Below are 24,384 nucleotides of genomic sequence, written 5' to 3'. Positions count from 1 at the left end.
CTGCATTTCTCAGCACACCTCAATACCTCCCAGCACATCTATGCACCCTGCTGCACATTTCTGCCCCCCACACCTCTGTACCCACACCTCCCCCCCCCACATATACACCACAGCAAGTGAACTTAAAACCCCACACACTCCTAAGGGCCTTTTTACATGGAGCAGACCTGTCAGCGGAATCCATTTGCTTAGTGGGGCATCTCTCCCCCAATTACCGCTGAGCAAACGGATGACATGTCTGTGTCCGCTCCGCTGATGCAGAATGGACATGGACATAGCATGCTCCTCTCTATGGGGCTTTTGGATGGAAATGGACCACCTGTCCATTTCCATCTGACTGTCATCCAATCCAATCTGCCAGACGCATGGAGAATGGATCTCCCATCTGTCTGTTTTTCTTGGACAGGATCAAATGGTGGTGGGTGTCAGTGCTCTGTAGAGAGCAATGGATGGTCTGCCTGAAAAACTGACAGGGGGACCCAATCAGTCCACCAGTGTGAAAGGGGCCTTACACATTTGTGCTCTGTACCCACTTAATGTGCACCTCCAACCCCCAGCATATCTCTGTACCCCCCCCCCACACTTTCATGGTCACTCACCCCAATGTTGATGACAGTCTGTGGTCGGCATCTATCCTTGCACTAATGTTGCATTTTTATTGTTTGTTTTTTTCCAAGAAAAATGTTTATTCAAATCTTTACAATACAAGCGATGCATATACACAATCAGTCATATTAGCATTATTGTATAGATTGACACAGAAAACAGTTTTGTTGATATCCATAGGAGAGATGGGAGCAAAACATTTATATTATAGTGGATAGTGGTTTAGTAGCTATACATTCCAGCTTAATTACTCAAGGAGGTCAAGGGGGAGGGGAGAGGAAGGGATGGAGGGGGGAGGAGAGACCTCGCTGGGATGGGTGGGTTACATACTTTAGATGCTTAATAGCATTCAGGAGAGAAAACCAGTGATTTATTATTGTGGTACAGCTTCAACATCAATGCCCTGATCATCGTCCAAGATCTCTGCTCCCCAAGTATCTATCCATCCCGACCATATTTTATCAAACTTGCCAGGGCAGTTTCAATTAATATAGGTAATCTTATACAGTGGTAGTATTTAGTTTAAAACCAAGCACCATGTAGACACTGTAGGATGTGCAGCATCCTTCCAGTGAAGCAATATCTCTTTGCGTGCATAGAATGTGGCATAGCTTAGGAACAGCCTAGTGTACCTGCCCCAAACATTGGCATTTAATATATTAAGCAGGATCAACCCAGGGTCAGATCCCAAAGTCAGGGAAGTGATCCGTCTGAGTCTGTCTACAACCCCTGACCAATAAGGCTCGAGGCGTGGGCAGGACCAGACCATGTGAAAGAAGGAGGCAGCCTGCAGGTCGCATCTAGGGCAAGTCACCGGGGTCTCAGGATTCACGAGTGTCTGTCGTTTTGGAGTGTAGTAGGCCCTATGGAGGAACTTGACTTGCATGAAGCCGTCCCTGGCTGAGATCATGTTGGTTACAAAGGAGGATAGACAAGCATCCCAGTTCTCCTCTGTCAAGTCAGGAATGTCCGCTCTCCATTTGTCTAAGGTTTTTTACAGTTTTTGTGTGGGCTATGGACAGACGGAAGTACAGGGAGATAAAGGTTTATCTATAATTTTGGCAATGAGTAGTCCCTCTACAGAGTCTGATTCCAGGGTAAGAGAAGGTGGGAACTGCTTCTTATAAGCGTGTTGGAGTTAGTAGTAACGAAACAACATCCAACCCGGCAGTTGATAAGCATCTTTGAGGTCGAGGAACGATCGCAATTTACCGCCAGTGACAATTTGCTTAAGGTTTTAAGGTTCACTGTCCCCTTTCCTGCCCAGATCAGGAGATCAGGAACTTTGTTCAGGTGCGGGAGGTTGGGGTTGCTCAATAGGGGGATGTAAGGGGAGAATGTCTTTATTTTTCTGTTCAAAATTTTCCCAATGAGCTCACCATGTTGGTCTCCTCATTTTCCCCCAATGCTTGAGGAGATTGCCCCCTTCGACCGAAAGTCGGGAACGCGGGAAGACCTGCAGCTGTTTCACTATTGACATTTGTATTTGTACAAAAACAAAGCAATACCTGTCATTATGGATCCTGACCTTTTTTTTCTCGTTTTTTCCTACTTTATTTCTTGAAATGTTTAAAATGTAAAAAAAAAAAAGATTGCATAAAAAAAACAGGACAAATAGAGAGGGTGAATGCCTCGGGGGGCACAGACAGCAATAACAATTGACAACCATTCTAATCCCTCTCCACTCCACTGTCCAAAGCTAAAAAAAAAATAAAAGTTTTTCCTTTATACTTTGAGGAGCTGGAAAGACCCATTAGCATTGGCCAATATTATCTCTAACTCTTCACTAACACTGTCTATAAAAAACAAAATGTTGTGTTTATGAACAATATAAGATATTTTAACTCACTCGCTCACTACGACCACTGTACTTCCCAGGAGAGCCTTTTTGGTCAGTGTACCTGTCCTGAAACTTAGAAAAAAATCCTACTTTATGGCAAAACTATAGACCCATTTCTCTCCCAAATAAGGGATACTACCTCTGGCTCTCATGCTCTATCCTTTATTCTAGCCATACAGTGCTATTCATTATCACCCTAAAGAATGAGCTGAACTTTAAAGAAAGATGTAAACCTAATATTTGATATTCCTGATATGTTTCAGCTGTACCATGTGCTTACATGAAAAAGTAACCTGTTTTCTTTTGTTTTGCAAGACCTTCTGCTTTCCTATAAAAAAAATTTTTAACTGACCACACTAGGCAGCAGAGCACAGTGTAGTCAGTTTTTATCTGCGCCGAGAACTCTGACTTTCCCCCACGCACAGCCATTCACTGGGAAAATCAGTGTGCTTCTGTTTATCCTCCCCCAGCTCTCTGAATGTGATCACTTATAAAAAAAGATTATATATATAGATTATATATACATGCTGAGGGTTTACATAATTTAACTGTAAGGGTACTTTAGCTTCATCTGTATGTCCCTTGTCCCTCTTAGGGGGCTATACTTGATCTGCTGCGTGTAAAGTAAGGTGAACGTACACAGGACCCCAACCTTGCCCCCCCCCCCCAGACCTGCTGACTTGCATGGTGGCGAGCCCCGGTATAGCTGCCTCACAGCTCAGATATTCCCAGAGCTTAATCTCCTAAACGTACCCATCAGCAGATATGTTTAGGAGCATTCTAATTGGTCGGTGCCGTCACATGGGCAGCATCGACCAATCAGAACCCCCATAGCTTGTCCTCCTAGTAGGGAAGAAGAAGAGAGAAAGCTGAGAGGATTTCTAAGCCCCGGAGCCATGAGAAGGCTATACCGGGGCTCAGAAAGGGCGATCGCTGCCATGCAGGTCAGCGGGACTGGGGGGGGGGGGGCAAGCTGAGGGTCCTGTGTAAGTTCACCTTACATATTTTTCTGTAAAGGTTAACTTACACTTTAATGTGCAAACTTTTGTTTACTTAGGATCCCTATTTCTTAAACAAATGAGAAAAATAAGTAGGATGCAATTTTTCTCTTGTCAAAAATTGCAAAACACTGCCCGTGACTTGCATTTCCTCTCTTAGCACTAAGGTTATATACAGACTGGCTCCTTTATTTGTCTTTGGTGGAAATACCTAAAGATTCAGCTGTTCTGAAAAACATAAAGGCAGTGAATAGAGAAAATATCCCAACATCCTATTACTTATAATACTGTCCAATTCCTGTTCTATGGCACCTAAACCTCCATTAAGTTATTAAAAATTGTTGTGCTTCTATGTCCACTAAATGCTTCTAAGTCCCTATCACCCACCCGTGGAAACAAGAACAGTGCTCTAATCTGCTTGAAAAGGAGAACACCGTGAACAATATCATGGAGGTAGAAAAGTAGGTGTATATGAGACAGGACAAATATGATAAGTTGTATCAATCAGGGCTAGCTGGTTCTAATATTCATCACAGATTACCACCTCAACATAACCTCTGTATGATACTGGTGTAGCACCTTCTAGTGTGTGCTAACAGCAGTGAGAGTAGGTAAACTATACTCTGACTCATGTTACATGGTGAGTCTGTAATAGGGTTACAATAGTGTTTGGGGCTGGATGATTTATCCTGGCAGCTCTCTAGTGCCCCCTTGTTTCTAGGATGTTGGAGAATATTCTAAAATATAGTGGGTGGAGGCTGGGGGGGGTGCTGCCTTGAATATTTATGGGTCCTCAGCCAATCCCCAGGAGTGGGACTGGGAAACCCATAAATTGACATGGATCATGCCAGCAAGGGAGTTCAGGTGGAAGATGGAGAAGCAGTGCTGAGGGAGGCTGTTGGTGGCCCTTGAGGGACCCCTTCCCCCACAGTGGGTTTACCGCAGGCTGGAGCTCAGGAGGCTGGCCTGGAAGGATCCCACCACAGAAGGCAGTTGGAGGGATTTAATCCGGAGAGAGCAAGGAGAGACAGTGAATAGATCAGTGCAGGGACAGACAAAGGGAGAAACTATAACCGATTTTTCATAAAGACAGCAGTGTGACAAGTCTTCATCCGACCTTGCCCTGGGGAATCTCCGTGTGTGTGTGTCAGTAGGGCAGAGAGCCGTCAGGAGGACTAGGAAGAAAAGCAGCCAGGTGCAGCTGGTGGCAGCCAGGTGGGCTAGTATTCTGCAAGCAAGAGGAACTGGGATCAGTGGGCACAGGAAGGCAGAAGGAGATGTGTTATGCTGTTCAGTCCATTTGTGCTACTTTGTCAAAGGGACTGAAAGTTCCTGCCTGTAAAGGGCCTTTGCTTAACTAGCGACATACTGTTAGTTCCCTCAAGAGTGAAACAGCAGGAGCTGTACATAGAGGGATCAAGTGAGTGCAGGAGGAAGTGAGAAGAGGAATCTGTAAATGGGGAGGAAGTTGTTCTGTTCATTGTCATGCTGGGCATCCCATAATCCCTTAACCTATCAAAATAATCATCCCCTTATAAAGCAACAAAACAAGCTGGGTGAAAGAAGGAATTGCAGTGTGACTGGCTGTGCATCAGTGGGGAACCCTAACTTCAGCAACTTCTACGAGGGTAGTTCTGTACTAGTACTATTTCTTTGTTCTGGGCCACATTGTTCATTCTCCTTTAGACCTTTAGATGAGCTTTAAATATGCAGTTGTTGGAAAGATTTCAGATGAAGTAATGCAGCAGTGGAAGTTCCTGTCATTTAAGGACAAACTTAAGTTATATTTTGGCAGTGAGAGGCATTTAGCGAAGGAACATAAAACATATTGAAGGAATATCAGTTATTGTCTATGTATCTTAAACTTAACATGAGGAAAGAGTTTTTCTCAGGGCTCAACATTATTAATAGCTCCCTTTCAAAAAGCTGTGTGTATATGCAACATTTACTTTACATTAACCCGCAAAGGTGTTGTTCAGTAATGCTTTAGAGCTCATTCTAAAGCATGGAGGTAAAGAAATGGAATAAACACATCTGTTTAGTTGTCTGGGCAGTGCATTTACTTGTCTTTGATATATTTTACACATCATTTATGAAATAACAGATGTTGTGCAGATTCACCGCACAGGGAGAAAATAAATGCTGTAGCAAATAGAAACCAATCAGATACAAACACCTAGCAATTTGTTTCCGAATTCTGTGGAAAGCTGCACCCCACCGCTTATCCATCCACTTCTTTCTGCCTCTCCATCCTGCCTCTAGCTGATCCTCCCAACCTATCTTGTCCAGTCTCCAGCCACTCCTCTCTACCCATCCATCCTGCCTCCAGCCGCTTCTGCCGGCCTATCCCTTCTGCCTTCAGCTACTTCTCTCCTACTCTTATAATAGCATGGCAGCGTCATTTGCGGTAATGACATAATGCCCCCACGATGTACACACCTGCTAGCAGGTCCTTGGGAAGCCATAGTGATTGTGTAACCTGCACTTTAGTAGCGGAGGAATTTAATATAGGCAAGTTATTTAAAAAAAAAATAGATTTATGATGGCCTTACTTTTCTGTATGGAAAAATGTTTTTTTTAGACTAGTTACCTTATTATTATTAAGTGTATGGAAAAAAAACCATCTGAGAGGGTGATAAAATAACACATTGTGGGATAAATTAACAATTGTTTAGACTTTCAGCCATCCAGTACATTTCATGCAAAAAAATAAAAATAAATCACAGCTAAACAATAGTTAAGTTTGTGATCTAAACTAAAGATGTTCTAAGCCTTACTGTTTTTTTTTTAAATAGCCATAGGTATATGCATCTACTTTGGCTGTTGGACGCTGGCTAAAAAAAAAAAAAAACCTGCATCAACATCCCCTATATAACCCTTTTCACTCCCAGCTACAGTCATTTTTTGCTACTGTCCTTCGGTGATGGACCTCTTCACGCTACTGAAAGAACCTTACTTGTTTACTAAGAAGGTTTTTTACTCTAAAATGATGCTCCTATCATGATTCTAGGCTGCATTTTTAGCCACTATAGCTTCTTCTGGAGCTACTGGATCAGTTGACTCTACGAATCAGCCTTGGGGGACTGTACCCAGACCTTGCTTGGATTAAGATAGAAAGCTGGCCTCTAATATTTTTTATGGGCACTCACCTTTGCATGTGATGCATCACATTGAGTGTCACTGGGTGCTGTACTGGTCTTTGGCTGTGGTCTATCGTTGGTGGAACCCTGTTCCTGTATGCCAGCTGTGGAGGGTGAAGCCAGCATGGGTGTCTCATCCCAGAGTGCCAAGACATCTGCTGCAGTAAGAGCAGGGCTTATGCCCTTTATGTGTGTCCTGAGGTGCTGGTGCTCTTATGCCTAGGAAATAAAGGACCTTTAGGCTGTGACACGGTATGTTACAGCTTTCAACGGGAGCCACCAGCCAGTTCAGTTTGGAGTAATTTTTTGCCTTTGTTGCATCTGACACTACTGCACCTGAATGACCTAGTTTCTAGTGGCTACACTAAACATGTATGTGCCATTTTCTTTAATTTGCCATGCTTTCTCTTAGTCATCACCAGAAGTTCCTGGCTTCTTACTGTACACAACAGCATGGTAATCTTTGGATTCCTGTCTTGGTTCTGCAGCTTATGGTGCCTGGCACAGAAGGCTTACCAGCAACAGAGATTGTGAGTGCCACTGGAGACACTTTTTTTTACACAACACATGGCAGATCATAAGTGTCAGGGTTAAGGGTCAGATGGCCTCACTTGCTCAAACTTGCATGACTTTGGGGATGGGGGGTAGTCAATCTCTACAAGGCCCTGGTACCCTCTGTTCAGGTAGTTGCCCCAGTCTGATTTCCTGCCTTCCTCTGAGCACTCGACTGGGCCTTCAGACATACAGCCTTTCTACTGCTTATCTAGTGAGGTGTTTTATGCTGCAGTATCTGATTTAATGGTCAGAATTTCTGTCCTTTTTAGAAGCAATAGAAAACAGGGATAACAAGCAAGCCCTTTCAGTCTCCCCTCCTGGGAAAGCCTCTGACTTTGCCTTAGCTGAAGATGCACTGCCTGAAAAGGAGGTAGGTGTGGAAGATCTTTCCTCACTTTCCCAGAATCTTGGCCTTACCTATTTTGTTTCAGAGACCATTAGCCTCTCATTCCTTGGTTAAAGTAGTTGTAAAGCTAAAAGGTTTATTACCTTAATGCATTCTGCTGCCTCCAGCCCCTTTCCCAAATACCTGAGCCCAATCTCGATCCGGTGCTGTGCCCAAGAGCAGCACCACTGCAAACCCATTGTATAGAGCAGGTATGACATGTTTTTCATTTACCTTAACCAGGACATTGTCTTTTCCTCCTTATGTCCTGCTGCAAAACATCCCAAGAAAATGTGATATGGTTTATGCTGTGAGAGTCTACTTAAGCTACAGGATCTTTTAGGCAATCAGGGCTTCTCACTCCACTATTGCTAGGTGGACTAGGCAAGCATAGGGTTTCTTCCTTCCCTGTTAATGTGCACGCTACCAGTTTGTTTTTTTTAGTATTTCATGAACTTTTCAGCAACAAGCACCTGTTTTTCATATTTTCAAGGCTGTCATCTAGTCCTCTGTTTACACATTTGTTAAATTTTATGGATGTTCAGACTTCTTCTTAAGACAGTTTCGGGCTCTACTAGCTGCTATATTAGTTATGTGGATGCCTTCTTGACCCATTTATTATGTGGACTTGTTGGAGTTTGTTTTGCTGTGTTCTCCTCCTCTTTGTTGAAATACTTTTGTAGGTCCCATGCTTAAAGATCCCTTGTCTGGTACTGCCCTACTAAGAAAATAGGATGTTTGACTTACCCGCAAAAGCTTTTTCTTGGAGTACAGTACAAGACACAGGGTTCTGCCCTCTAATCTATGGTCTCCCTATTGCTTATTACAAAACTGAGGCTAGCTTGGAGTGGGAAGCGTTAGATAGGGATGTCCCTGCAGTGTCCACCTGAAAGTACCTGCATATAACCTATGGTTAAAGATCATTTGTGCTGTACTATAATCCAAGAAACTGATTTTACTCCAGCCCAATTGGAAAAGCCTGACCACTACCAGCATGCTGCTGACAAGGACCCTTACCTGCTGTGTGGACAATTGCCCTCTCTGCAGAGATATTGAACGCAGCCCCCCACTGAGGCACAACCAGAACTCTCCACTTTGTGGGGAACATGAACTTTTCCAATTGCATGCAGAAAACATGTCGGGCCTTTCAGAGACACGCAGAGTAAGGTCCCTGTGTTGTAGCATGCAAGCAGGGGACAGGCTTTTGTACTCAGGCAGTGGCTGTTTCCTACAGAAAGAAAGAAAAGAAAGAAAGCCATCTTGTAAGCACAGTGTTGGTGCACCTGGAATGTATTCAGCTGATTCAAACTGAAAGTTTAATTGGGTTTTAAAGTAACATCTAAATTGAAAGTAGCTGTAAACATTATAGTTTCCCACACTATGATTTTGGGTCAGTTTAAATGTGTTTCTTCATTTAACTTTACCTAAAATGCTCTTTCTTTCACGTCATTACACAGAATTAGCCTAATTTAAATTTTTGAAGTAAATTCATACAATGCAAAAGTATAGTTTTTAACAAAGGGATTAGGTTTTCTAGTATTTTGGTGGGAAAGATCAAGAACCTCAAAAGGCCAAAATGAGAATGGCAGAGGGTAAAAAGTAGACAAGGTTGAAAGGATATTTGTGGAGCCTGAGCAAATCTGATCATGACTTAAATGTGGTTAAATATAAGATTTTATAATGTTGGGCAATATGGATGAAAGTGGCAACACTTAACATGACCTTGACATTTTTCCCTCAGTTAGACCCCTTTCACACTGGGGCGCTTTGCAGGTGCTACAGCACTAAAAATAGCGCCTGCAAAGCGCTCTGAAAGAGCCACTCCTCACACCTCAGGCTTTCTCACTGGAGCAGTGCGCTAGCAGGATGGTAAAAAAAAGTCCTGCTAGCAGCATCTTTGGAGCGGTAAAGGAGCGGTGTATACACCGCTCCTTCGCTGCTCCTGCCCATTGAAATGAATGGAGCAGCGCAGCTATACCGCCAACAAAACGCTGCTGAAACAGCGATTTGCGGTGGTTTTAACCCTTTCTCGGCCGCTAGCAGGGGGGTAAAACCGCCCCCCTGCTAGCGGCCACATACCGCCACTAAAACGCCCCAGCTTTTTTACCACCGACGCCGCTCCCACCCCAGTGTGACAGGGGCCTTAAGTATAATTTGTAGAAGGTTGTAATCTTTACATGTCTTGTCATATCATATGTTTTACTAATTTACATACAAGAAAATGACATAAACTTTAAAGCTCTTAATCTAGATACCTGAACAGATGGTTTGATATACAGTAGATCTTTGCAATAAAGAAACATAGAATTAAGAATGGAAAACAAATTTCTGTTGTTTTCCATAGCCCTAGTACAGCCATAACACTTGAAGCTGATATCCAGTACTATTTAGTCTAGTTATGTACTTACACTGGGCGTGAGTTGGTCAGCAATATTCAACGCAGACAAACCATATTTACTCAAAGGGCATAGTAAATTTGTGTGACAGAATTCAAAGAAGTAAATGTGGGGATCTTCACAAAAAAGTATACAAACTTCAAGATTGTTCAGATTAATGTCATGCCCCGTACACACGATCGTACATTGATTGGACATTCCGAAAACAAAATCCATGGATTTTTTCCCGACGGATGTTGGCTCAAACTTGTCTTGCATAAACAAGGTCACACAAAGTTGGTCGGAAATTGCGAACGTCAAGAACGCGGTGACAATTACGACGAGCCGAGAAAAATTAAGTTCAATAGCCAGTGCGTCTCTTCTGCTTGATTCCGAGCATGTGTGGAACTTTGTGCGTCAGAATTGTGTAACACTATCAGAATTTGCGACAACGGATTTTGTTATTGGAAAATTTGAGAACCAGATCTCAAATTTTGTGCGACGGAGATTCTTATGGAAAATGTCTGATGGAGCCTACACACAGTCAGAATTTTCGACAAAAAGCTCCTATCGAAGATTTTCCATCAGAAAATCCAACCATGTGTACAGGGCATAAGTTGTCTAGAAATAATTGAAAAACAATGTGGAAATGAATATATGATTTTAAAGTTTTTTTTTTTTTTTTTTTTTTTATATGGGTAGAGTAGTACACTTTCTCCAGGTTGAATTTGAGACATTTTGATGTATCTCAAACATGGCCCTCTTTTTTTCTTGTAATCTATATTTACTCTGTTCTCACTAACTTTCACTGCTATACTAGGCCTATTTTCTGTGACTTTCTAGGTGGCAGAGACACGGCAGGACTGGGTGGAATGGGTGGTCCATATCGGCTGGATGCAGGACACAAAGTCTACCAAGTGTCACAGGCTGAGAAAGATGCTGTACCTGAAGAAGTTAAAAGAGCTGCTAGAGAAATGGCAGAGAAGGCCTTTAAACAGAGGTAGGTGTAGCTTTTGCAAGTAAGAATGTAAGTTTATATATTGGTACCTTCACCATTTTACTTAGTTAAAATAAAAATAAAAAAACGTAGTGTCCATATTTCTCAAATATCTAAATATGGGCTCTGTGTGGAAGCATCTTACCGAGTATGTATGGCCTTGATGCAATTTCAGCATTTTAAGCATACATCATCTGTAACATTCTTGGCACATTTGGAAGACCTCCACTCACTTATAATAAACCCTTGTGTAAACATACCTATATCTATGTATGTTAGGATAATTTAAATTGTGACAAATTTAAGGTGTGAACACAATCTGTCATACACCTAAGAGTGATGATGACAAAATGTGACTTCTCAGAGAGCTGTACATCCTATAGTTAAAAAGAATTCTCAAAGTGGAAAAAGCAACACAGGCAAAACTGTTCCTTGTATCTCACAAGTGTCAACTCTGCTGCTAATGATCCCCTGCCACCAGCACACTACTCTACTTCTGTCTCTGATCCACCAGCACACTAATCTACTCTGACAATAAACTCTACCATACTAATCTCCACTCTTCTGCCTCTCACCCCCTACCACCAGCACACTCCATTCCACTCTGACATTCAGCTCTAATATACAAGTGTCCACTCTTCTGCCTCTGATCCCCTGCCACCATCACACTCCACTCCACTCTGACAAACAGATGATCAGTCAATTGAGACATTAACCTACTAAGTTTTTAAAATAATGTCAGTATCTTACACAGTGGTATACATTTGTCAGTTGCAGGAAGTCCAGATTCTAGTAGTAGCAATAGGATATAAAGTATGAGTTGAAAAGAAAGATAAATGTGTTGGTAATATGCATAGCTTTCTATTGTAGTAACTTATTATTTAAAGGAGTTTCGGGGTGGAATGAGATAGGGTTTAATCGCTCATCAGGTCTTTACTGCTGTTTGTGACCTGACAATTTCTTTCTATACCTATAGTCGAGTTATGACAATTGGGCCCCTGCTGTGAGCCAGATATCTTAGCTACTCCTTGGAAGTGAATTATACTAATTTGCCTGGGAAATAAGCTGCACTCTGATATCCATGAAATTCTATGGTATTTGTACTAAATGACAGTTGCAGTAGGTTTTCACACATGTTCAGGGGCTTATGTCTTTATATCAGGGCTACATATTAAGACCTGTATAAGATGTGCTTCATAAGAAAGCAATCTCTCTACATGTATAACTTTACAAATTGTGGTGCAGCACTAAACAATATTAGGCTTCTTCTGTCAAAATATATAGTCCACCATACTTAAACTGTACTCGAATTCTATCATGACCTTGGAATGTTTAGTGTGTGTGATATAAACTATTTCACTGTTGAGGATAGATTCCCATAGAATTGAAATCCCTTACTAGAAAGGCCATTGGAGGCCAGGGCTAGTCTCTGCCAGTGCGTGTGGCAGCAGCTAACCTTCACTTTGACAGTGTGCCTTGACAGTAGTGCCCCTGACTTTTCCTCAGTTATGCAGATTAGCTAGAATGAACTAGCTTCCAGTTGAAATTTGAGCCAACATGAGTTGTACATTTATTGGTTTGGTGTCTTATTATTGCATGCTCAGTAATATTATATATTTCATTTTTTAGATTGAAGGAAATTCAGATGAGTGAATATGATGCTTCAACATATGAGCGTTTCTCAGGGGCGGTACGCAGACAAGTACAGTCTCTTCGAGTTGTTTTGGATAGTTTGCAGGTAAACTACTATAACTGAGTTTAATAATGTAGAGAAAATGTAGGTATACTGTATATAACTAAAACAACACATGTTTCTAAATAGTTAAAACATTAAAAGTATTAATGCATACAGTTGCTGAAAAATGGCTGTGAACCCTTTGAAATTACCTAGACCTCTGCGTGATTGGTTTCTAAATATGGTATGACATGTTTTTTCATAGTAATTATTATATATATTGTGGTAATAAAGGAAAATTTATTTTTTTAGCATATCACATAGCTAAATTAATTAATTATTATATTAGCCCTGCAGCTCAGGGATCTGAGATTAAACCCATCTACATGGAATTTGTATATTTTTCCCTTGTTTGTTAGGGTTCTCCCTGGGAGCTCCTCCCCCTCTGACAATTCAAAAACATAATACAAGTGACGTTCAAGTCAAACCAGGATTTTAAATTCTACCTGTATAAAAAGAGATGCTAGCTTTGCGGTAATACATACAGTAGTAAGTGGCAAGTATGTCCTATTACTGATAGGCGTCGCACATGTCATGGGCCAGTCCAGAGACCATTAATCAATGATGGCAGACAATTTTGTTAGTGCGTGCGTGGATCAGTGTGTGGTGATGATGTTTCTTATGAACAAAGGCGTAAAATCTGCGGATTTCTACAGAAGACTTCAAGCACAGTAGGGTGACGAGACAGTCAGACGCAGTAAGACATTTGAATGGTGTAAATGTTTCAAAGATGGCTGTATGTCTGTCCGTGACGATCCCAGCTGTGGTGGTTCCCAGCCCACAGCAGTCATTCCTGTGAACATTCAGAGCGTGGAATGCCTGATCCTGGATAATTGTTGCATAACCTGTTGTGAAACTGCACAAGAGACAAATCTTTCTGTTATGTACTGATGACGAAGTGAAGCAGGCTGTCCTAGGATGGTTTAATCGTACTGACAAATATTTCTATGCTGAAGCTTTCCAGGCATTAGTTAAACACTGAGTGTATAAATGTAGCAGGGGAGTATGTTGAAAAATAAATGCAGTTTTCACTCCTTGAAATTTGTTATTTTTATTTGAAGATTGGGCTAGATTATGGGAGCCATTTTTTCAAACAGTTCACCAAATAAAATAATAAACTTTGACATAACTATAATTAAATCTAACATGTACTTTTAAGTTTAAATTAAACTGCTTACAGAAACATTGAATGCGCGTTTCAGAATTCATTCTGCTGCCTCGGAGTCTGTGTCTGTCCGCCAGCTCAGCATGAGATCTCTCCATTGATCCCCGCTGAGCCGGCGGATGACAGGTCCCTCTTTGCTCACTGAGCGGGGATGGGCTTTTGGAGCGCTGCTTGTTTTTATGGAGAGATCAGACAAAAATGGACAGCATGTCTGTTTTTCATCAGACCTCACCCAATCTGATCCGCCAGCGTAGGGCCATCCTTCTGCTTTTGGCGGATCAGACCGGGTCGGATGTCAGTGGACATGTCACTGCTGACATCCGTTGCTCCATAGACCAGCATGGAGCACCCATTCAGGTCCGCCGTCAAAACTGATAGGCGGACCTGAGCGGTCCAACAGTGTGAAATTTTATTTCTCTTTACCAAACAGTATATTATTTCTAGTCACTTCCCCTTTTTCAGATCAAAATTTTAGGTCTTATACACTAATGCCGCTTACACACGAGCAAACAATCCAGTGGAAAAGTCAGGCGGACTCAAGTCCGCCGGACAATCCGCCTGTGTGTAGGCTCCGGCGGACTAAGATTGGAGTTTCACACATCAATCTGTCCGCCGGACTCGCATTTCGGCAGACAATACGGCTGTGTGTGCACCAGTCTGCCGTACTTTTGAAATGAACAGACTTTTCCCTCCTGGAGAAAAGTCTGCTCATTTTGAGCGCGGCTCCAGGTAGCCAAGACCAGCGAAGGAAGCGTCGCTGGCCCCGTCACCTGGTATGGACTTAAAGGGGAATCCCTACGCTGAAAAAACGGCGTGGGGGTCCCCCTAGGTCCATATCAGACCTTTATCCGAGCACGCTACCCGACCGGCCAGGAAAGGGGATGGGGACGAGCGAGCGCCCCCCCACCTTCTGAGCTGTGCCAGGCCGCGTGCCCTCAACATGGGGGGTGCTTTGGGGAAGGGGGGCTGCGCGGCCCCCCCACCCCAAAGCACCTTGTCCCCATGTTGATGGGGACAAGGGCCTCTTCCCGACAACCCTGGCCGTTTGTTGTCGGGGTCTGCAGGCGGGGGGCTTATCGGAATCCGTGAGCCCCCTTTTTTTTCACTTTATATCCTTATTAATTTATTTTTCAATTCAAACAACACATACAGCCTTCCAATAAAAGACAAGTAAGGACACAATACCAATTTTACATATCCCTATCCCATCCTTCCCTTTCTTACATTCATCATCTTCCCCACTCAAACACACCCACTCCCCATACTTCCTTCTTACTAAAAAATACCATCATTCATCATTTTTACACACCATTCCTTCCATATCCTGTCAAATTTTTTAATACCACCTTGTCTCGTGTATGCTACTCTTTCTTTAAGAATAACCCTGTTCATATTTTGCACCCACTCTCCGCTCGTAGGAGGTATAGGGGATTGCCATTTCTGGGCTATACGTTTTCTAGCTTGAAAAAGACACCTTAATTTTGCTAAATTTCTATCCTTAGGATCACTACTCCCACTGATCCATCCCAGTACACATCCCACCGGTTCCATTACTACTACCGTCTCAAAGACTCTACTGACTATCGTCACCACCTCCCTCCAATACCAATGTAACTTAGGACATCTCCAGAACATGTGGATCATGTCTCCTTCTGTCCTTCCACACCTAGGACATGCTGCATCACTCCTTCTACCAAACTGAACCAGCCTCTTAGGGGTGTAATACGCTCTATACAATAAAAGTAGATGTGAGAACTTTTGAGACGGAGAGATGGACACCCAGGGTGCCAGCTCGAGAATCCTCTCCCATTGGTCTTTCGAGATATTGCCCACATCAGTCTCCCATTTTTTCCTATTTATTTGGCCCTGTTTTCTTTCCTGGGATTTCTTACACAGCTCTGCATACACTTTAGATATTAATCCTTTCCCCGATTTTGCTCGCAGTATGTCCTGGATTACAGGTATCTCGCTCCATACTATTGCAGCCCCCTTTAATAAGGGGGCCCCGGATACCGCCCCCCAACCCTATAGGAATGAGTATGGGGTACAATGTACCCCTACCCATTCACCTGTGAAAAAAATGTAAAAAAAACACAACACAAAAGGGTTAAAATGGTTTATTGCACAGCTCCGGGGTCTTCTTCCATCTTTGGGGGTCTTCTCGCCGGACTCCTCCACTATCTTCTGCTAGCTCTTTTACTATCGGAGGAGCCTGGCTTTCTTCTTCGCTGCCGCCCTCTTCTTCCGACTTCGGGGGTCTTGTCCCCCTCTTCGGTTCTTCTTGCCGGGCCACCATGCCTTCTTCTAGCTCTTTTACAAGCGGTGGCCTGGTCTTCTGTCGCTGCTGTATTCTGGCCTTCTGTTCTTCTCTTCTTCTTTTCTTGAGCTGTTGCCTCGTCGCTGTCTCCGGTCACAATGTCAGGGACACGGCGTGCGGCGACTTATATAGGGACATCGCCGGATGATGTCCCCGCCCATTATGATATCACAGTCCTAGCATCCTCTGGGACTGTGACATCATAATATATAGACATGCTCAGTCCAGCCCAGGTGGACTGAGCAACTTCCTTGTTTCTCTGTGCTCCTAGCTTGCCTTGTTTTACTTGTATTCTTTGTCTGAATACCAGTGTACCAAGCCCGTCTGTGTGTCCTGTTTTCACTTGTCTGCTCTTCGCCCTGACTCCAGCTCATTTCCTGGACTCTCTTCTGACTTCTGCCATCTGTACTCGCACACGAGAGTGGTCTCTGCATTATCAGCCAAGCCTACCTAAGGTCCACGACCTGGTTCCAGTTTGCTGCAAGTTCAACCCTACCATCAGGTTCCCTGATGAAGAACAAGCTGGGGCTTAGACTCTGCCCCCTGGGGAAGCCTGAGGTGGCTTTCTACAAGGGCTCACTGCCATCGAAACCTGACAAACAGCATGTTATTTTTCTAGAAAGCCAGTGGCTTCTATATAAAGAGAGGCTTTGTTCTAAAGTAAGAAGCATTTTAAATAGTCTCAAAGTGTATATAGAACTTGTAGACATTGTAACCTTTGAAACAATAACGCTATTGGTTGTGACTTTTAACCTGGCATCATTTTTGTCAAGAGATTTCTTTAAATATTGCTCAGCTAGGGATTATATTTCAATTTCCCCTAAAATAAAGTTAAAAAATAATAATAGTCATAACTTTAAAAAAAAGTTTGGGGCACATTTGTGAATGTTTTTTTTGTATCTGTGTCCTCTATTATAACTTTTTTCCTGTATCAATATTATACATAATGTTATAATGTTCCATGAAATTGTGTATTCGCTTGGGCAGGCATACACATGTATATAATGTACATGTGTGTGTGTGTATGTATGTATATATATATATATATATATATATATATATATATATATATATATATCATTACATATCTGAGTGCGGACTCTTACATCAGGGTCCTCAGAGAGCCTCCTCCTTGCATTGGGGTCCCCAGAAAGCCTCCCTCTTGCATCATGGTCCCCAGAGAGCCTCCCCCTTGCATCATGGTCCCCAAAGAGCCTCCCCCTTGCATCCTGGTCTCCAGAGAGCCTCCCCCTTGCATCCGGGTCCCCAGAGAGCCCCTTCCTTACTTCAGGGTCCCCAGAGAGCCCATTCTTTACTTTAGGGTCCCCAGAGAGCCTCTCTCCTTACACCAGGGTCCCCAGAGAGCCTCTCTCCTTACACCAGGGTCCCCAGAGAGCCTCTCTCCTTACACCAGGGTCCCCAGAGAACCTCTCTCCTTATATCAGGGTCCCCCAGAGAGCCTCTCTCCTTACACCAGGGTCCCCAGAGAGTCTCCCCTTACATCAGGGTCCCCAGAGAGCACCTTCCTTACATCAGGGTCCTAGAGGCGATTCAGTTCGCATTGTGCACTATACAAGTATTTCATTCATTCATTCATTCATTCATTCGTCAGGGTCCCCAGAGAGCCCCTTCCTTACATCAGGGTCCCCAGAGAGCCCCCCTCCTTACATCAGGGTCCTCAGAGAGCCCCCCCCCCCTCCTTTGTCTGCAGAAAATATTTTAAAAAACTTCAGCTCAGCTGGGGGCCAGAAGAAGCAACAGGAATGTTTAACCCCTCAGCTCAAGTGCTTACCTCTTGTGGTGATTCAGACCAGACTGGGCTCCATCTGCTCAGCTGGTGGCCAGGGGAGGAACATGACTAGTTAATGTTATCAGGCACAAGTTCTTATCTATATTCAGCAGTTTTGACAATTTAATCATTGTCCCGAAATCCACTTCTATACCGATTTGCCAGGCAATGTATTTGTTGGGAATGGCAACACAAAGATTACTCTGCCTGAGCACGAAAATCATCAAATAGTTTTGGCGGATTATACCTTGTTCTGCAGTTCCCGACAATTACATTGCCCGGCAAATTGGTATAGAAGTGGACGTTGTGACAATGATTAAATTGTCAGAACTGCTGAATATAAAATAAGAACTTGTGCCTGATAACATTAACTAGTCATGTTCCTCCCCTGCCAATAAGCTGAGCAGATGGAGCCCAGAGCCAACCCACCCTATGTAAGAGACTCTGGGCTATGGACCCCAGATTTGGGGCTATAGCCCCAGTAGCCATCCCCTAGCGATGCCACTGCTGGTGGTTCTGTGAGATGGTCATTTATGGATATGAGGTTTTGTAGCCACCTGCCCTGGAAGGCCAGGGAAAAGAATGTGTGAATTCAGAAGCCCAGTCATGCTTTTTTTTCTAAGTAACATGCAGCAGAGTATGATATTGTAATGAGACTAGAAGATCATGCTTCAGAGTTTCTTTAGCTCTTCCACCTTCCATTTTAGAAGCTTATCAGTATAATGTTACCTCTCCTGGAATACCATTGCCAACAGTTCTTGATTTCCAGAGATAATCCCAGCTTTAGAACAATTGCCTGTTGAAAATGTTCTCCCTGGAAATCCCCCAGGTTTACAGTCCTGAATAACTGGATTTTGAAAATGTATATTTTCTGCATATGAAAGTTATTTTTATATTTATTAAAGACCAACAAGTTTGGCTGGGCACAATTGAGAGACCAAACAGCTACTTGTGTACAACTCAATTTCCCAATATTTGGGACACAGTGTAAAATCTACATAAACACAGATTGCAATGATTTGCAAATCTCATAAAACCATATTTTATTCACAATAGGGAATAGAAAACATATCAAATGTTTAAACTGATGTTTAAACTACTATTCCAAGAAAAAAATTGGATAATTTTGAAATTAATAGTAGCAACACTTCTCAAAAAAGTTAGGGTAAGGCAACAAAAAGCTGGCAAAGTAAGTGGTACTAACAAGGAAGTACATTTTGCAAATAATTAGGTTAATTAGCAACAGGTCAGTGACATGACTGAGTATAGAAAATGCATCTTATAGAGTCTAAAAAACTGTTCTGTGGTCAGACAAATAAAAATTTGACATTCTCTTTCGGCAGCCATTGGTGCAGCGTCTCCTGGACTAAAGAAACCTTCTGTCTTGATATCAGCACTCAGTTCAAAAGCCTGCCTCTCTGATGGTATGGGGGTGCATGTGGAATGGGTAGATTGCACTTCTGGAAAGACACCATCAGTGCTGAAAGATATATCCAGGTTTTAGAGTAGCATATGCTCCCATCCAGATGACGTCTTTTTCAGGGAAGGCCTTGCATCTATGACAAACAGCATGGCTTCTTAGTAGAAGAGTCTGTCTGCTTAACTGGTCTGCCTGCAGTGCAGACCTTTCACTCATTGAAGACATTGGTGCATCCTGAAACGAAAAATGCAACAAATAATTTAGAATCCTGTGTCAGGCAAAAATGGGCAACATTCCTCTCCCAAAAGTGTGGCAACTGGTCTCAGTTCGCAGACGTTTACAGAGTGTTGTTAAAAGAAGAGGGGATGCTACACTGGTGTTGCTGTCATCAATTTCAAAATTACCTTATTTTTTTCTTAAAATGCTACATTTTCTCAGTTTAAACATTTGATATGTTTTCTATTTTCGATTGTGAAAAATATGGATTTATAAGATTTGCCAGTCATTGCATTCTGTTTTTATGTATAATTTACACAACATTCCAACTTTTTGGGAATTGTGGTTTTATTTTGAAGGTGTTGGTTGGGATATTTCTCTGCAGTAGTTTGTTTTTCTGCTACTTCCCACAGTTCCATAACAATTCCCCCATTCATTGAATCCATCAGATGAGCATGACACCATCATTTGGCTTTATAATGGCATTGAGAGGTGGGGGAAATGGTTTTTACTGGTGGAGATACAGTGTATCTTTCCTTTGAACTGTCCAAAGGTTGTAAGAGATGGTTGTATTTTGCCTGCATGGCTACTGTTTAGAAGCAAATCTTTTATTGTAAATCATCACTTACACTGCAAAAATATTTATAATATACAATTTGCTGCACAGACTCTGTTGCTGCAAATGGAGCATGTGGGTGATCAGCAAATGGATGCTGGTAGATTAGTAAAATCAGTGTAAAGCAGTGTAAACTGCAATTCAATGTTTCTAAATGTAAAATATTGCACCTAGGGAAAAGGAATCCATTGAGAGGGTTCAACATTGGGAGCACCGTGTTGGCCAGCACTACAGAGGAAAAATATTTGGGGTTGCTTAACTCAGATGATTGCAAAATGAACAAACAGTGTGACCAGGCAGTTGGAAAAGCAAATAGAATTCTAGGATGCATCACCAGAGGGGTCACTAGCAGGAGGAAGGCGGTCCTTATTCCCCTTTATGCTGTAGATCTTTAGTGAGACCTCATTTAGAATGACGTGTCCAGTTGTGGATACCAAGAAAACGAGTCTAGAAATGGGTAACGAAAATGGTGAAAGGTCTGAGGGATAAAATATCAGGAGAGACTTCAGGAACTTAATATGTACAGTCTGACGGAAAGAAGGGAAAGGGGAGATATGATTTAAACCTTCAAATACATCAAGGGGGTGAATAGGGTTCAAAAGGGAAGTATGTTCAATATGAAACCAAGATTGAGAACACAGGGACAAACTAACTGGAGGAAAGTTCAAAATCATTCTTAGAAAGTATTATTTTACGGAAAGGGTAGTCGATGCTTGGAATAGACTTCCATCAAAGGTAGTGAGTCAGTCAACATTAAGTGGTGTCAAACATGCATGGGACAAACCTAGATCTATGCTCAGACGGAAAAAAAAAAAATACAAAACATGTATAAAAACACAGGCTCGATGGACCACTTCCACTGCTGTCACTTTTCTATGTTTTTATAATATGTGTTAATGTACTGTCAAAAATAACTTCAGCTAAAAAACACTGTTGAGTGAAGGTTTAAAGAGAATATGTACCCCAGTATTCATGTATTATGTGTTATAATTTTGAAGAGAAAGGGGAAGAGGTACAATCTCTATCAGATTTTTACCACCAGTCGTTGTCATCACCAGGACAGAAAGGCACAGACAGCAATAACTAAATATGTCAGTTCTAACCCTTTTATGCTTTATTAAATGTGTGTTTTTGTCTGTGTCCCAATTGAAGGACTTCCCATCATGTCCTGTCCTTTCAGAAAGGGAGACAAAATCTTGCCAATCAACCATAAACAATATCCTATTGGATGCTAATGTATGCTATGTATAATAAATTCATGCTCAGTCAGCATGAGGCCTTGTGGCTTGATTTGTCCATCACTAATTTTGTGTACAGCTATTCAGGATTGCAATTTCCTTCATAAAAAATGGTGGGAAAGTGGTCTACAGTAATTCCTTCAAGCAATTTAATGGGCTATTCATTCCAGCCATTTTATTTTCTTTAGCAATAAATAAGCTAAATGGAGTTGATCTGACTTGAATAAGTCTTTATATTTGGGTTTAAGAATGAATTTCCACTTCGTTCTTTAGTTTCTTGTATTTTTAACATGCTTTAATGAGAACCTCCATTTACTTAGTTGGAGATCAATTTACAAGGGGATCTTGTCTCTTTTCATTACTCCTTAGTGCCATAGTTCAAAGGGCTTCAGCACCTCTTTGTAAGTGGGGCACATGAGTGGCTCATATCCAGCGTAGCATGATGTCACTTCCAAGACATGCTTTTCAAGTAATAATTTGTTCAACTCTGAGCCAGCGAGCAGCACGAAGATGCTAACTGCAGCAAGATTGTATCATGTCTGTGAAAAGGCAACCAGCCAGCTCTCCATGAATGCAGCTCTCATTCTGTGGAGGCTAGAACACCAGCTGATAAGCAAGAAGCCAAACAAAGAGCCTGTACCTTCTATAGGAAGTACATGTATTCATTCATTTGCAAAGCTCTTCAGGAATTTAGCATGGCATTGTGAAATGTAAACTCAAATAAGGGGCACAAAGTTTACCATCAAGAAACATTCAAATAAATATTAGCGGTTCAGATTTTTACACAGATATCGGAGCCAGATTGACTGACAATGCTGCAATTGGGCAAACCTAGATATACACCAATGATACTTTTATCTTTTATTACCTCTCGAGTGACAAGGTTAACCTGTTTACTGATCTTTGTGGAAGTTTTATCCTTCTACTGAATAGAGAATTTGTCCAGTATTACATATTACCTCACACGGAATACAGTGAATAAAATACAATCAGGACTTGATCGTGTTACTATATCACTCTTTAGCTAACATTTCCATATCTGTGGGGAAATACATAATGGCCTAACTATATGTCTTAAATTAGAAAAGGGAATTTACAATGATTGTATTGGTTGAAATTAAAGTAGGATTTGTTTTTGTGAGCCCTAAGGGTTTATTGACAACTTGTAGAAAATTCTAAAAATATCTTTTTATTCAATACAATTAAAAGATATGAACACAATATAACAGATTTCAATCAAATGCATTAAAGGCTTATATAGCATGTATACATTTCATGATATAAAATATGTCTTCATTATCAGTATGTAAAAGAACTTGAATGCATTTCAGCTCATACAGAGTCTTCATCTGGAGGAAAATAGTAGAGTCTGAAATACAAATGTATATTTAAATACCAGCAACATTCACAAAAAACATTATAAAGGGAGAAAAGAAATTGCAAATCAAATAAGTGTTACAATAACTTACAAAAAGTCTAATGATGCACACAGAGGATGAAAATCCAAGGAAAATCCTAGAATGCAGGCCTGGTGTAATGCAAGAATTGCTAAGCCCAGCCACACCCTCAAACCAAGGAGGAAATAATCACCTAACAAAAAATAAAATCATATCAATATGGAGTCAAGATACAACTCACTCTACATGATATAAATGAGTATTAACACCCAAACAGGCTCATCTAGTATACACAGAAGGAAAGCTATCAAAGGTAGGGCTCGTGAAGTCCTCAACAAAAAGAAAAGAACAAAAAAATGTGGTTTCTATATGTATAAATATATTGACCAAGTCATCTACCTGATAAAGATGAATGATGAAAACATGAAGATGCCTATGAGAGACAAGGCAGCTTCTATATCGAGCGACCCCAACCAGTTAGCTGGTGCCAGAACCCCAATCGGACTCCAGCGGTAATCCCCGGCAAAGCACACAATAACTTAAATAAAGCAGCAGGGCAAAGGGAAGAACAAAAAAGGACCCTCCCTACTGCATGTCCCACTTGTGCATCCAGACCCGGCCATCGGCACTTGCCCAGATAACTTCCGGGAGCACCGAGGGATGACTGGCATCACTTCCAGCATAGCCTGTGCCAATACCTGACATGCCGAATGGTAGGACTGCAGTTATCACAAATGAGGGAAGAGCACCAGCATGCCAAAATAACAACCTGCATCATACAAAAGTGTGAAATCATCCCAGGTTGAATGAGGCCACTATACATGGGAAACGGCAAAAAAAACAGATCCCCGCTCCCATAGACCAACGTCCATAGGGTGGGAGCTGGACGTGTTGGGCATCCTTCAAGGAAATCCTTAAGGGATAAACATTCACTCTGTACAACGAATAATAAACACAACAAAGAAGCAGTGAAAACTATAAAACCAAAAAATAAATGTCGTCCAAATAGTCTAATGAATAACGAAAAATATTGTTCAGACCCAGAGATTGGGTGGCCATAAGTCTGTGAATCCATCTGGATTTGTAAAATAAGCTTGTTCCAGTTTCTACCTTTGGTGTAGGGAACCACTCTCTCCAACACCCAGAGGTGAATAGATGCTACCTGTCATGGCTGCTGTTATGTGTTCATATATCCTTCTCCATAGTTCTATTATTTATTTTCTTATCATTATAGAAGAATCCACAAGGACAAGTCATAATGTATACAACACCCCAAGTTTGACAGAATCTTTGTAAATAATTGTATGGAAATTGGGTAAAATAGGATTCCTATCATAATATAAACTGAAAATAATTACAGGTCCTGCTTTGAAAAGCATCTCAGATTGTGATGTCTAGATGAGCTAAACATTCTAGAAACTACGAAATCTTTTAGGCGGGGTTCAGATACTGTATATGCGATACGGGACACCGAATGTGATTCGGATAGGAATTTCACTGCTTTCCTATTCAAATCACAAGCGATTCTTTGCAGTGCGATTTGAGCCCATTCATTTTGTATAAGCTCAATTCACAACACAAAAAAAGGTGCAGGC

At 41.8% G+C, this 24,384-nt stretch overlaps 1 protein-coding gene across 3 annotated transcripts in view; it reads left to right on the top strand.

Moving 5' to 3' along the window:
* The window catches only part of VWA8 (von Willebrand factor A domain containing 8), a 678,220-nt gene that overhangs the window by 624,827 nt on the left and 29,009 nt on the right, over positions 1-24,384 (top strand). For all 3 annotated transcript variants that reach the window (XM_077483183.1, XM_077483182.1, XM_077483184.1), the window contains exons 40-41: positions 10,743-10,899; positions 12,526-12,634. In XM_077483183.1, coding sequence (XP_077339309.1) covers positions 10,743-10,899; positions 12,526-12,634 — 266 coding nt within the window. The remainder of the gene's footprint in view (positions 1-10,742; positions 10,900-12,525; positions 12,635-24,384) is intronic.

This window comes from Lithobates pipiens, unplaced genomic scaffold (genome assembly GCF_037356315.1).
Source record: "Lithobates pipiens isolate NorthernLeopardFrog02 unplaced genomic scaffold, aLitPip1_a1.2 Scaffold_16, whole genome shotgun sequence".
Lineage (NCBI taxonomy): Eukaryota > Metazoa > Chordata > Amphibia > Anura > Ranidae > Lithobates > Lithobates pipiens.
This window is presented reverse-complemented; position numbering and strand designations above follow the sequence as displayed.